The sequence below is a fragment of the Lagenorhynchus albirostris genome, chromosome 4, assembly GCF_949774975.1.
Source record: "Lagenorhynchus albirostris chromosome 4, mLagAlb1.1, whole genome shotgun sequence".
In the NCBI taxonomy this organism is placed as follows: Eukaryota; Metazoa; Chordata; class Mammalia; order Artiodactyla; family Delphinidae; genus Lagenorhynchus; species Lagenorhynchus albirostris.
In genome coordinates this window covers 44,974,699-44,989,076 of record NC_083098.1, presented here as the reverse complement: position 1 = coordinate 44,989,076, position 14,378 = coordinate 44,974,699, and the positions used below count along the sequence as shown (strand labels likewise).

Sequence of the window (14,378 nt, the reverse complement as noted above, 5' to 3'; positions counted from 1 at the left end):
ACTAAAAATTTAGTATATGAATATATGAATTAATTAAATGTGTTGAATACATGAATATATGAATGAATTTTGTTGTCCTAACTAAACCATGTGAGAAGACGGTAGGACCTTCATTTTACTTATCTCATCTCATCATTCATGGGTGTGTGATTTCTCAGGCCCGCCATGGGCTTTGCTGCTTTGGTAGAATGACAGTCAACATGGGAAATTCTTTTTTTTTTTTAATGGAGGGTGAAATGATAATGTCATTTATAAATTCTGACCTGGAAGTTTAAAGATGTTAGTCATGCACACTTTGCTGTATCTTAAGTGTTCAAATGTTTGCCTCTCTAATTCTTTAGATGACATTGAAATACGATGAAAAAATATTCTTAAAAAATTATCGATGAAGTTGTTTCTTAAAGTATTTTTATTACTAGCTTAATTTTTTTCATAATAATATTTTTTCATTCATTCAACAAATTTTTATCGAGCACTTCCATGTGCCGTGTGCTCGGTGCTTGGTGTCCATGAACAAACAAAAATTCATGTTCTCATGGAGTTTACATTCTCTTGGGGGAGGGGAATAGACAATAAGTTATAAACAAAATAAATAAGCAACTCACATATAGCATGTTAGTGAGAAGTATTATGATAAAACAAAAAGTAGATCAGGGCCAAGAAGATTGGAAGTGTAGCAGGGGAGACCTAGGTTGTAACTTTAAATAAGGTGGTCAGGGTGGGTTACCTTAAGACAATGACATTTAAAGAAAGACTTGCAGAAGGTAAGAGAGATAGTTGTACAGATACCTGTGGAAAGAGCATTCCAGGCCCAGGGAACCATTCATTTAGAGGTATCAAGGTAGGAGCATGCCTAGATATTCAAGGAACAGCAAGGAAGGCAGTATGGCTGGATCAAAGTAAGTGGAAGCCAGAGGAATCTGCATGAATTCACAGATGTGCTAAGTGGGCGGATGGGGGTGGAGCAGATTCGGGACCATGTCCGCCTCACAGGCCATCGTAGGGACTTTTGATTCTGAGTAATATGGAGAGCTATTGCAGGGTGTTGAGTAGAGGTCCGATGTCCTTTTTAAAGGCATCATGCTGGCTGCTGTGCTGAAATAGACTGTTGGGGGAGGGCAAGAGAGCAGCTGGGAGGCCGTTGTGGTAATCCAGGTGAGAGAATGTGGCTCCCAGCAGGATGGTAGCAATGTCATGGGGAGAAGTGGTTGGATTCTGGATGTATTCAGAGGTAATATGGGTATTACGGAAACCATTATTCTATAATCTTCCTTTGTTGACAGATAGTTTAATAAAAAAAAGTGTCTTCTATAATGATTTCCATTAACTTTAGTCTCTCATTTCTTACTGTTTGATTGATAAATATTGAACACTTCAAATAGCCAATATTAAAACTGATTATACTTTGATATAGCTCAACCTCAATATTGCTTTCTTCAGAGAATCAAGTCCTCGCCTTTTCTGCTTAGTGTCTCTTTCTATTAGTAAAAAAATAGTATCAACAAGTTCTGTAATAAAACATCTGTTTTCTTGGCTAGAACACATTTCCCTTTTCTGTCGTCCTAGGTCCATGATAATTCTTTTTTCTTACCACTTTATTGTTTTAGGGACATCTAAATTTTCGAAAATATCCCATAATACTTTGAGAATTTTCAGATATCCTGATGGTTTTGAGATTAAAAGGTGGCAAGCGGTACTGAACAATGTACTCACCCTGCACTTTTTGTCCGTGTACCTGTGCCCACACGTGTACACATTTATAGATGTATGCACACATGCATGGGCTGTAAACACCTTACATAGGGCGTATATTTTTCTTTTGTTGTCCTAACCTGTTTTATTTTAGGGTGAGAGACCAGCTGCTATTTGCAATTCTGATTTTCCTTGCTCCTTACATTCCAGACCTGAGCAATGACCTGAAATAAGGGGTTGTCCTAACCTGCAAATGCTGCCTCTCCCAGGACGAGTATGCCTTGGGGACAGTTACGAAGCAACTGCAATGTTCAATCTTTTCATTGGTAAAAGGAAGAACACCACGCCCTCCTCCATGAGAATTACTGAGCCCTACTCAATCCTTCCCTAAATGGGAAATTCCTTCTGAAAGCAGCAGAGCTTGAAAGAGCAGGAGAGCATGTCAAACACTAACTCTTCAAGGGTCAGTTCGGAAGAGTCTGCGATGAGCAGATATTTTTGTTCTGTCTTATTATCGGCATGTGTGACCCAGGCAAGGGGCCCGTGCTCACACTCCTTTTCCATTTTCTCCTCCCCACTCTGTGTTTTTGCTGCTGTCCCCAAATCTCTGTTAGGTCTGGTCATGGAATTCTGAATCTCTCCTTTTTTTCCAATGTTGTCCACTGTTAATGGGTTGTGAACACACACAGGTGAATGGATTGTGAAAGCTACACACACATTGGCCTTCAGATTAATTTCACTTGACTCGTTCATTGGGTCCTGAAAGCTAGAAGCAAAAAAGCAGTATCTAGTTCTTTGGAATAGTACAATGGAGATGAAGAGAAATATTGATTATTGTTATAAGCTGTAATAAACACACAATTCTTAAATCTCTGAATTCAAATGGTGAGCCTCTTTGGCATTTGAGGTGAGTTCATCTTTAGCCATTTGAAACCATCAAAGTTAAAAAAAGAAAAGAATGCATCACAGTTCCCACTAGTAAGCTGGGGGGTTGGGAGAAATGCTCACCAGATATAATCTTAGCCTGTTAAACGAGAGGAGCAGAGCTGTAGAGATCCAGCTGTGAATAGTAGAATAGCCAGCTGTGATGGCTCATTTCCAAACATGTACCACTGTGAGTTCCAACTAGGGAAAAGTGATCATATTGGGGCACCCACAGCATGTACCAACGTAAACCCAGGGGGCCAAGGGCAGGGGAGAGAAGGGCGAATCAGCCGGGACGCATCTGCAAGGAGACCAGATCCTCCCTTTGAACTCTCAGAGAAAATTTTGCTAAATGTGACTAACGGAGTAAGTTGATTTTTTTTTTTTTTTTAATGAGGTTTGCTTTTGCCTCTGGCTTTTGTTTTCGTCACACTATTTTCTCTTCTTCTCTCTTAAACTTTGTGTAGGCTCGGGAGGACGGCCTGACTGTGATTCAGCCTCATTCTCTCTCCTTTGTAAACTCTGAGAGACCAAGTGGAAAGATAATATATAATATCACTCTACCTTTGCATCCCAGTCAAGGTAAGGCGTGCAGTAAATGATGTTTTGAGTGGTGCTGTTGTCTTCTACTTGTTGACCAGCCTTAGAAGCTCTGGAATTCTGTCTGCTTCTACTTGTTGAGGATTTAAGGAGTAACAATTATTCATCACCTCTGTTCCTGTCCTCTGAGTTGAGAACCAGTTGAGAGGGAGACACTGTGGCCGGACAGATGGAGATGAATGTGTCAGCTTTGGTACTGACAGAGCTGTACTGGAGAACATAGTGTGCACATAACTTCATCACTGGATGAGTTCCCCTCCCACGCACTGCCTGTAGGGACAGGGCCTGCCCTGGTGAGGTTCTGATAGGCGAGTGGACCAGAATGAGCGTGCGCTAAGGACAAGGAGCTCTGCCAGAGAGCCCAATGGGGGCTGAGCCACACATACTCAGTTTCTCCCCCGCATGGATAAGGCTCTCCTCCTCTTTTTTTTTTTTTTTTTTTTTTTTTTTTTTTTGCGTTACGCGGGCCTCTCACTGCTGTGGCCTTTCCCGTTGCGGAGCACAGGCTCCAGAAGCGCAGGCTCAGCGGCCATGGCTCACGGGCCCGGCCGCTCCGCGGCATGTGGGATCTTCCCGGACCGGGGCACGAACCCGTGTCCCCTGCATCGGCAGGCGGACTCTCAACCACTGCGCCACCAGGGAAGCCCCTCCTCCTCTTTTTTTTTAACCAAGGTAATAAATGCTGTTTATGACTTCTAGAAGTTTACATAGTGCTCCTACATATTAATACCCTATGAGCTTCAAAAAACCAATTACGTTTACAGTAGTATTACCGGTCACCCAAATGAAGGGGAAGGAAACGTCCTAATTGTGAGAAGGTGCAAGTGTTCTCCTTAAGGAGATACTGACCCAGAAGACCATTTAGTATCTGTCATGTCAAATGCTTCACAACTCTGGAATTCCCATCGTGACAAACGTGTCAGCACACAGCTCTGTGCTCTCATACAGGAGCATGGAAATGTGGAACTACAATTAGAGGAGAGGTGGGCCCTGGCCATCAGTCCCCAGCCTTCAGATCCCTTAACTTTGGGCTCAGCTACCAAGCCTGTTCCCAGAGAGATGTGTGTGTGCCTTACAGTGAGGAGATCCGCTTCTACGAAGATACTTCTGCTCCTGTCTCTGAGGCTGCTCTCCCAAGACCAACCACTGCCTTAGCTATGAGCCTTTCACGTTATCAATTTCTCCCAAGGAGAAATTAAATTTCATTTCCCTTTTGATAAAGTCCAAAGAGATTAAAAGACTAAAAGTCCTCCATCTTCTTTTTTCATCTGCTAAGCCATAGCTAGAGTCGTCCTCCCTACGTTGCTAGGGTGGAGATGTTCTTTCAGACCAGCAACCTGAATGACTGTAGGTCTGTCAGTCCCTCAGAAGCTGAATTAGTGTCCTCCTTTTAAAGAGTAAGTAGGACGTGAAAGATGATCATAGCATCAGTTCTGTACCTGCAGAATTTAGAAATGACAGGCAAATCTGCCACCCCTAAAGCATTTATAACTTAGTGATAATTGCAAATCCAGATCTTAGAACAATCAAGATCCATGTTACTATTGCCAAAGGTCATCACAGAGACTAAGGATTTTCTGAAGGAAGGAGGGTAGATTGAAAAAAATCTTAACAGCCTCACCAGGAGACCGGCCTGTGCCATTTTTGTAGCGACGTTGACCTTTGAACTTAAACTCAATTGAGAGAATCTCATAATTATGGTACAGTGTCTATGACTTCAGAATTCCCAGGTCTAAGCTACGTTAGGGGGCAGTAGTTTGCATCTTACTATTGTTTATGGTCAATGAGGCCTAGTCAAGGGTATCTGGGTTTCAGATTTGCCCTTTTCTTGAATAACTGAAGAATAGTATACCAAGAACAAGCTGAGAGCAATTGTTCCTGAAGGATAAAAGACTTCCGCCAGTGGGAAAGGCAGCTTTATGGCTCTGATCATTCAGTCAGCCGTCAGAATTACTGTTGATTGCTCATGCCGTCTCTCTTCCTCCTAGGCATCATCGAACACAGGGACCAGCCTCACTCTCCCATCCGGTATTTCACCCAGGAAGACATTAACCAGGGCAACATTATGTACCGTCCCCCCACTGCAGCCCCCCACCTCCAGGAGATCATGGCCTTCTCCTTTGCTGGTAATGCTTTTTTTCTCTATTTTGAGGCACCCAAGGCACTATATTCTACAACCACTCCTTGTGGTTCTTCAGGGCATACTTTTAATAAAGCCTTATTTTGTGCCTCCTATATGGCAAGGCCCGAATGGGCCTTGGAGATCTAGTGGTGAGCAAAAAGACGCAGGAATCCTGGCGAGTTTGGGGATCCTAGGTATAGAGACAGAATTTGATCAATAATCCCAGTAATGAATGTTTAATTGCAGGCTGAGATAAGAGCTCTCAAAAGAAGGAAGAATGTTCAGTGGTGGAATTGGATGTAGCAAGACTGACCTAGACTGAGGGTCCACTGGAGGCTGCCCCAGGGAGATATTGACAGAAGAGGGGTGGGTAGAAGCTAACTAGGCTAAGTGTGTGTGTCGGGATCATTGGGAGAACATTCCTGAAGGAAGGGCACATGCCCCTGTGCAGAGGCCCTGGGAGGGAGAGAATGTGATGTTCTAGGCACTGAAAAAAGTCATTGTGCCTGGAATGTGGAGGGTTGAACAGAGTGGGGATGGGCCTGCAGGGAGAGATAGAGGGCAGACCTTAAGGCCACTGCGAGACTGCAGGGATTGGGAGCCTTATCCCAAGAACAATAAGGACCTGGTGGAGGTTTTAAGTTATAGGAGGATGCCTTTCCATAAGGATCTCTTTGACTGCAGTGATGGGAGTGATTTGAGGACGAAGCCAGGACAGATGGCCATGTGGATGAAGGGAATCTAGTGAGAAGGATCCTGCCATACTTCATGGAAGGTCCCATGTAGGCGACCTTTGGGATTAAAACCAGGATTTGACAAAGACACCTTTTTTAAAGAAGAGAAGATTGAGCAAAAGAATAACTACATTTCTAATTCAAGCAAGTGTGTGCCCTTCCACTAAGCCAGGATAGCCTTAATCCTTGCCACCCATTAGTCTCCCCTTGACCCAGTATTCAAAGCTGCTGAGTTTTAAGTCCCTACCCCTAAATATTTCTGTGCTTTGGAATGATTCTAAAAATCTTGAAGCCTGTTTCTTTATGATCTTTAAGATGTATGTGTCACATAACACGATTAATATAGAGTATTATTTTTATATAGTAGCTTTGATCATACAGTAGCTTTAATCGTACAGAACAGTTGGTGATTTCTTATGGTGAGTTGAACAGCGGTTGAATAATTTTAGAGTTATGTTTTCAAGTATGGCAATCATTTAAAGTAATATTTGCCATTATTTAATACGCCATTATAGATGCAATTGTCTAGAAAATAATGAACTCCTCAATTAGATTGAAAATCCCTAAGCGCTGGGATAGACCTCTTCTCTAAGAGTATCCCCAGTGTTTACTAACTGGATAACTCATAACCAGTGAAAATGTTCACGGTCCTCTAACCCCAACTTTACAAGACCTACTTTACAAGAAACTCAGGTCCTCCTGGGCTTAGAGGGAAAGAAAACATGTCAGCCCTGGTTGAGGTTATTTCCGAATCCACTATGCTCGCCTGTGTTCCTAGAGCCTTTTTAGAGAGAGGAGACTCCTATCCTGTATAATCTACGGGATAAATGCCACGAGATAAATCTCTTACACTGTTATAGTGTGTAAATCAGTGTCCCAGGCATCACTATATCTACAATGGAATTGACCCACCAGAAAGCCTTGTCAGTGACATACGACATCACCCACATTCACCGATTTGTAGGATTTTATGTACTGGTAAAATGGGATCTGAATAAATGTATTATAAATCACTCTAACTGATGTGATATAAAATCATTCCACTCTGTGGTTCTTTTTGTTACTTAAAATTAGCGTTGGCACCATTAGAGTCAACATAACATTAGCAAACAACCTGGTGATCTTTCCTTAAGTCATAATAATTTAGGTTAAAATGTGCTTTACTTTTCTAACCTCTGCCCTATAGTTTGTACCTTTCCCATCTATTTCTGGCCCCAAAATGTTTAGTATACTGATTTTCTGTCTTCTGTTCTTTCAGGTCTCCCAGACTCAGTGAAATTCCACTTCACAGGTGAAAATTTTAATCTCAATTTTATTAGAAGATGGAATTTTTCCTTCTTTTTGCTGTCTTCATCATTACTTTTAGCTATTTTCTAAGAACAACTTAAAAGTTACATAAGTTTCTTCTAAAATAATCACATGGCTAGTTAAAATAGTAATAGCTTAACTTTGTATTCATAGAAAAAATAATTATAATCCACCAAGGATACCAAAGATTAGTGTTCTTTAAGCCCAGTTTCAACTTGTCCTAATATCTATTAAAAAAAGGTAATAATGATTAAGATCTTAGACTTTGGATCCAGTCTGCCTGGGGTTCAGCCTACTGTGGAATAGTTTCTTAACGTCTCTGTACCTGAATGCCTTATCCATCAGTGAGGATAATAAATAATAATTACATATGTGTAAAGCTCCCAAAACAGAGGCACATACAGGCTTACCTCGTTTTATCGCACTTTGTTGTGCTTCATAGATACTGCATTTTTTACAAGTTGAAGGTCTGTGGCAACGCTGTGTAAAGAAGTCTATCAGTGCCATTTTTCCAGAAGCATTTGCTTACTTCCTGTCTCTGTGTCACATTTTGGTAATTTTTGCAATATTTCAAACTTTTCCATTATTAATATATTTGTTGTAGTGATCTGTGAGCAGTGATCTTTGATGTTAATATTGTAATTGCTTTGGGGCCCCAGGAACCACACCCGTATAAGACAGTAAGCCTAATAAAAGTTGTGTGTGTTCCGACTGTTCCACCAACTGGCCATTCCTCTGTTTCTTTCCCTCTCCTCAGGCCTCCATATTCCCTGAGACACAACAATATTGAAATTAAGCAAATTAATAACCCTACAATGACCTCTAAGTTTTCAAGTGAAGGAAAAGTCACACATCTCTCACTTTAAATCAAAAACTAGGAATGATTAAGCTTAGTGAGGGAGGCATGTCAAAAGCCAGAATGGGCCAAAAGCTAGGTCTCTTGTGCCAAACAGCCAAGCTGTGAATGCAAAGGAAAAGTTCTTGAAGGAAATTAAAAGTGCTCCTCCAGTGTACACACAAATGATAAGAAAGCAAAACAGCCTTATTGCTGATAGGAAGAAAGTTTTAGTGGTCTGGATAGAAGATCAAACCAGCCACAGTATTCCCTTAAGCCAAAGCCTAATCCAAAGCAAGGCCCTAACTCTCTTCAATCCTATGAAAGCTGAGAGAAATGAGGAAGCTGCAGAAGAAAAGTTTGAAGCTAGCAGAGGTTGGTTCATGCGGTTTAAGGAAAGAAGCCATCTTCTTAACATAAAAGTGCAAGGTGAAGCAGTAAGTGCTGGTGCAGAAGCTGCAGCAAGTTATCCAGATGATTTAGCTAAGATCATTAATGATGGTGGCTACACTAAACAACAAATTTTCAATGTAGATGAAACAGCCTTCTATTGGAAGTGTTCTGACCCAGACAGTGAGTTGTGATAGCTGTGTATAGACCTCAGCATCCTAGTTTTAGTTCAAGTACAGTAGAAGCTGAGTGCCAGTAAGCAAAAGCAGAATCAGACCTGGCATCTATGCTGATGCAAAGTAGAGACAAACTTTCTTAACTTAGGTCTAGAGTGAGGATGGATGACCATAAATCCTTAAACAGCTGTTTAGTTCGGATGACTATTCCATTAGAATCAACCATCCATATGTCCTATTATATTTCATGTAGGGATAAATCTTAGTAGGGATAAAGTCATCTCCCTCAAACTCTCAGATATTGTTTTCTTCTTTGAAGGTTAAAAAGTCACACTTGAATTAATAGTAAATTTTAGGGTTGTGTCACTGGTTTTTTATTTTTTTTTATTGCGGTATAATTGACACATAACATTGCATTATTTTCAGTTGTACAACATAATAAGTTGATATTTGTATATATTGCAAAATTATCACCACAATAAGTCTAGTTAACATCTGTCACCATGTATAGTTACAAAATTTTTTTCTTGTGATCAGAGCTTTAAAAATCTACTCTCTTAGCAATTTTCCAATATGGAATACAGTATTATTAACTATAGTCACCGTGCTGTACATTATATTCCCATGTTTTATTTATCCGTTCATCCACCAGTGGACACTTAGGTTGTTTCCACATCTTGACAGTTGTGAATAGTGCTACAATAAACATGGAAGTGCATGTACCTCTTCGAGATACTGATTTTATTTCCTTTGGATACACACCCAGAAGTGGGATTACCACATCATGTGGCAGTTCTAGTTTTAATTTTTTTAGGAGGCTTAATACTATTTTCTGTAGTGGCCGCACCAGTTTGCATTCCCAGCAACAGTATAAAAAGGTTCCCTTTTCCCCATGCCCTCATAACACTTGTTATCTTTTGTCTTTTTGATGATAGCCATTCTAAGAGGTGTGAGGTGATATCTCATTGTGGTTTTGATTTGCGTTTCCCTGATGATTAGTGAGTGAGAAACTTTTCATGAACATGTTGGCCATCTGTGTATCTTTTTTGAAAAATGTTGTTTCAGATTTTCTGCCCATTTTAAAAATCAGATTGTGGGTTTTTATGCTATTGAGTTGTATGAGTTATTCATATATATATATATATACGTATATATATATATATATATACATATATATATATACGTATATATATATATATATTTTTGGATATTAACCCCTCATTGGATACATGATTTACCAATATTTTCTCCCATTCTGTAGGTTGCCTTTTCATTTTGTTGATGGTTTCCTTTGCTGTGCAAGTGCGATATAGTCCCACTTGTTCATTTTTGCTTTTGTTGTCAAATTCAAAAAGCCAAGGCTGGTGTCAAGGAGCTTACCGCCTATGTTTTCGTCTAGGAGTTTTATAGTTTCAGGTCTTATGTTCAAGTCTTTTTTTTTTTTTTTTTTTTGCGATACGTGGGCCTCTCACTGTTGTGGCCTGTCCTGTTGCGGAGCACAGGCTCCGGATGCGCAGGCTCAGCAGCCATGGCTCACGGGCCCAGCCGCTCCATGGCATGTGGGATCTTCCCAGACCAGGGCACAAACCCACGTCCCCTGCATCGGCAGGCAGACTCTCAACCACTGCACCACCAGGGAAGCCCATGTTCAAGTCTTTAATCCATTTTGAGTTAATTTTTGTGTATGGTGTAAGCTACTGGTTCATTTTCCTTCTATTGCATATGGCTGTCCAGTTTTCTTAACACCGTGTCTTGAAGAGACTGTCCTTTCCCCATTTTATAGTCTTTGTTCTTTTTCATAAATTAATTGACCTGATATCTATTGGCTCTCTATTCTGTTCCTCTGATCTATATATCTGTTTTTATGTCAATACCATACTGTTTTGATTACTGTAACTTTGGAGTACAGTTTGAAATCAGGGCTCATGATGCTTCCAGCTTTGTTCTTCTTTCTCAAGACTGCTTGGCTATTTGGGGTTTTTTTGTAGTTCCATACAAATTTTAGGATTGTTTGTCTAATTTTTGTGGGAAATGCCATTGGAATTTTGATAGAGATTGCATTGAATTTAGAGATTGCTTTGGGTATTATGGTCATTTTGACAATATTAATTCTTCTAATCCATGAGTGTGGAATATCTTTCCATTTATTTGTGTCTTCAGTTTCTTTCATCAATGTCATATAGTTTTCATTGTACAGGTCTTTCACCTCCTTGGTTAAATTTATCCCTAGGTATTTTATTCTTTTTGATGCAATTGTAAATGGGATTATTTTCTTAATTTCTCTTTCTACTGGTTTGTTATTAGTGTATAGAAATGCAGCGGATTTTTGTGTATTGATTCCACATTCTGCAACTGTACTGAATTCATCTGTTCTCTTGGTTTTTGGTGGACTCCTTAGGGTTTTCTATATATAATATCATGTTATCTGCAAATAGTGACAGTTTTCTTTCTTTCTTTCTGATTTGGCTGCCTTTTATTTCTTTTTCTAGTGTTCTGTCATTGTTGAAAAGAACCTAATATCAGCTCATTTCTAGTGACAGACTTATAGATAGTTCATACATCAGTAATAAGATACAACAGATTATAGCAGTTTACATTTTACAAAACGATTTACAATATAAGTTGTCTTATTTAATCCTAATAACAATATTGTAAGGACAGGTTTTATTTTAGCATTTGAAAGCTGAGGAAACTAAGGGTCATTAGAGTAGTAATCTGCTCATGTTTCCGTACCTGGTAAGCAGTAGAACCAGGATTTTAATACAAGTTTCTGACTCTGAGTATGAGATATTTAATTTAGTCTGTCTGTATGTGTTATGGTCATGCAAAACAAGTATCATGGTAGTGTGCCAATTTGGTTTCCAAGCCTCAATACTTACCTGAAAGCTTGAATAGGTGAAGGGGTTAACTATTAACCCTCTCCAGGACTTTAAGTTAAATGATCCATGAACCTATTATACAGAGTAAAGGAAATGGACCTTGGGCTGACCTTAAATTAATTTATCTTGTTTCTGCCTGAGGTTCTTTTTTTTACTGTTGAGTGATTTAAAAAAAAAATTATTTTGGACTTAATTTTTTAGAGCAGTTTTAGGTTTATAACAAAATTGAGAGGAAGGGGACTTCCCTGGTGGTTCAGTGGGTGGGACTCCATGCTCCCAATGCAGGGGGCATGGGTTCGATCCCTGGTCGGGGAACTAGATCCCGTATGCATGCCACAGCTAAGAAGTCCACATGCTGCAACTAAAAGATTCCTGCATGCCACAACTAAAGGTCCCGCATGCCACGACTATGACCCCGTCAGCCAAAATAAATAAATAAATTTTTTTTTTTAAGTGAGAGGAAGGTACAGACATTTTCCCCATACCCCTGCCCCAACACATGCATAGCATAGCCTCTCCAATTATCAACATCACTCACTAGAATGGTACACTTTTTACCAAGGATAAACCTACATTTACACATCATAATCACCCAAAGTCCAGTTTGCTTTAGAGTTCACTCTTTGTGTTGTGCATACTATGGGTTTAGACCAAGATATGGCATTTTTGCCCTATGGCATTTCCATCATTATAATATCATACAGAATATTTTCACTGCCCTAAAAATATTCTGTGCTCTGCCTATTCACCTCCCCCCACCTTTGGCAACCACTATTTTTATTGTCTTCCATAGTTTTACTCTTTTCAGAATATCATATAGTTGTACTCATACAATATGTATCCTTTTCAGATTGGCTTCTTTCACTTAGTAATATGCATTTAAGATTCCTCCTTCTTTTCATAGCTTGGTAGCTCATTTATTTTTAGTGTTGAATAATATTCCATGGTCCAGCTGTACCACAGTTTATCCATTCACCTACTAAAGGACATGTTGGGCTGCTTCCAAGTTTTGGCAATTATGAGTAAAGCTGCTATAAACACCTGTGTGCAGGTATTTTGTGCAGACCTAAGTTTTCAGCTCCTCTGGGTAAATACCAAGGAGTGCAATTGCTGAATTGTGTGTTTAGTGAGAGTATGTCTAGTTTTATAAGAACCAGCCAAACTGTCTTCCAAAGTGGCTGAACCATTTTGCATTCCCACCAGCAATATATGAGAGCTCCTTTTGCTCTACGTCCTTACAAGCATTTGGTGTTGTCAGTGTTCCAAATTTTGCCCATTATAATTGGTGCACAGTAGGATCTTATTGTTATTTTAATTTGCAATTTTTTGCTGACATATGATGATGGGCATATTTTCATATGCTTATTTGCCATTTGTTTCTTCTTTGGTGAGGTATTTGTTAAGGTTTTCAGTCTGTTTTCTAATTGGGTTGTTTCTTATTGTTGAGTTTTAAGAGTTCCTTGTACATTTTGGATAAGAGTCCTTTATCGGATGTGTCTTTTGCAAATATTTTTTCCCAGACTGTGGCTTGTCCTCTCATTCTCTTGACATTTTCTTTCACAGAGCAGAAGTTTTTAAATTTAATGAAATCCAGCTTATCAATTACTTTTTTCATGAATTGTGTCTTTGGTGTCGTATCTAAAAAGGTATCACCGTACCCAAGGTCATCTAGGTTTTTTACTATGTTATCATCTAAGAGTTTGTAGTTTTGCAGCTTACATTTAGTTCCATGATCCATTTTGAGTTGACTGTTGTGAAAGGTATAAGAGGTTCCTTTTTTTAAAAAAGAGAAAAACTTTTGGAATCTGGTAGGAAAGAAACCATCTCTTTTAGCAGAGTTTTGTGAGAGAAAAATTTAACTTGGACACATAATAAACTAAGGCAGCAAGAAACCCAAGCCCTGACATTAACCCATGGAATGAGGGAGAGCCGCTCATTTGGTTAATCAGCTAAGCTGAGACAGCAAACTGATATTCCTGACCTGACTGCCCAAGACAAGCACAGACGCTCTACAGAACCATTCAGAGCGAGGAAAACACACAGGGTGAATGGTGCCTGCAGGAGGCATCTGACCAAAGAGGCAGTGTGACTATTTCTCAGAGAAATCAAAAACGTTGCTTAAAGAGAGGGCTAGACATGTAATTACTAAATTTTGATTGTAAGTTCCTATGTTTGCTTGCAAAGCACTTCACCCTCATGGTATATTTTGTTGTTATGTTACATGTACCAGAAAACAGCTTTCCTCGCTTTACCTATAGAGACAAGGATATACCTTGGTCACACCGACAGCTGTGTGACATGACCAAAGCTGTTTAAGTTTTAGGGCCGTTCCTTTCCTCTTCTGTAAGGTAAGGATGGTGAAGACTCCCTGAGGTGCACCCCCCACTTAAATAAAATCAATGTAAAACATTAAAGAGATAGAATTGCACTTTGCAATCATTTATTTTTATTTAATAAAGGGACTTCTTAACTTAGATTCCAGGGACTTCAGAGAATCCTGAATCCACTGAAATTTATGGAAAAGTTTGTATTTTTGTCTTCAAACTCCCCAAAGTTAAGAATCATTGGTCCCTACCTCTGACTATCCAGAGAGCACAAAAGATTGAGCACAAAGAAGCAGATACAATAACTTTGACATTTGACCGAATGACCAGAGCCATAAAACCTTCATTCTCACAGGGATACTATCTTCTCTCCTTCAGGAGGGCTATTTCTGGA

The 14,378-nt window shown here is 39.6% G+C and overlaps 1 protein-coding gene across 1 annotated transcript in view; it reads left to right on the top strand.

The window, feature by feature from the left end:
- Positions 1-14,378, top strand: part of FRAS1 (Fraser extracellular matrix complex subunit 1) — a 467,475-nt gene that overhangs the window by 340,872 nt on the left and 112,225 nt on the right. The window contains exons 33-35 of the mRNA XM_060147971.1: positions 3,084-3,198; positions 5,205-5,342; positions 7,331-7,363. Coding sequence (XP_060003954.1) covers positions 3,084-3,198; positions 5,205-5,342; positions 7,331-7,363 — 286 coding nt within the window. The remainder of the gene's footprint in view (positions 1-3,083; positions 3,199-5,204; positions 5,343-7,330; positions 7,364-14,378) is intronic.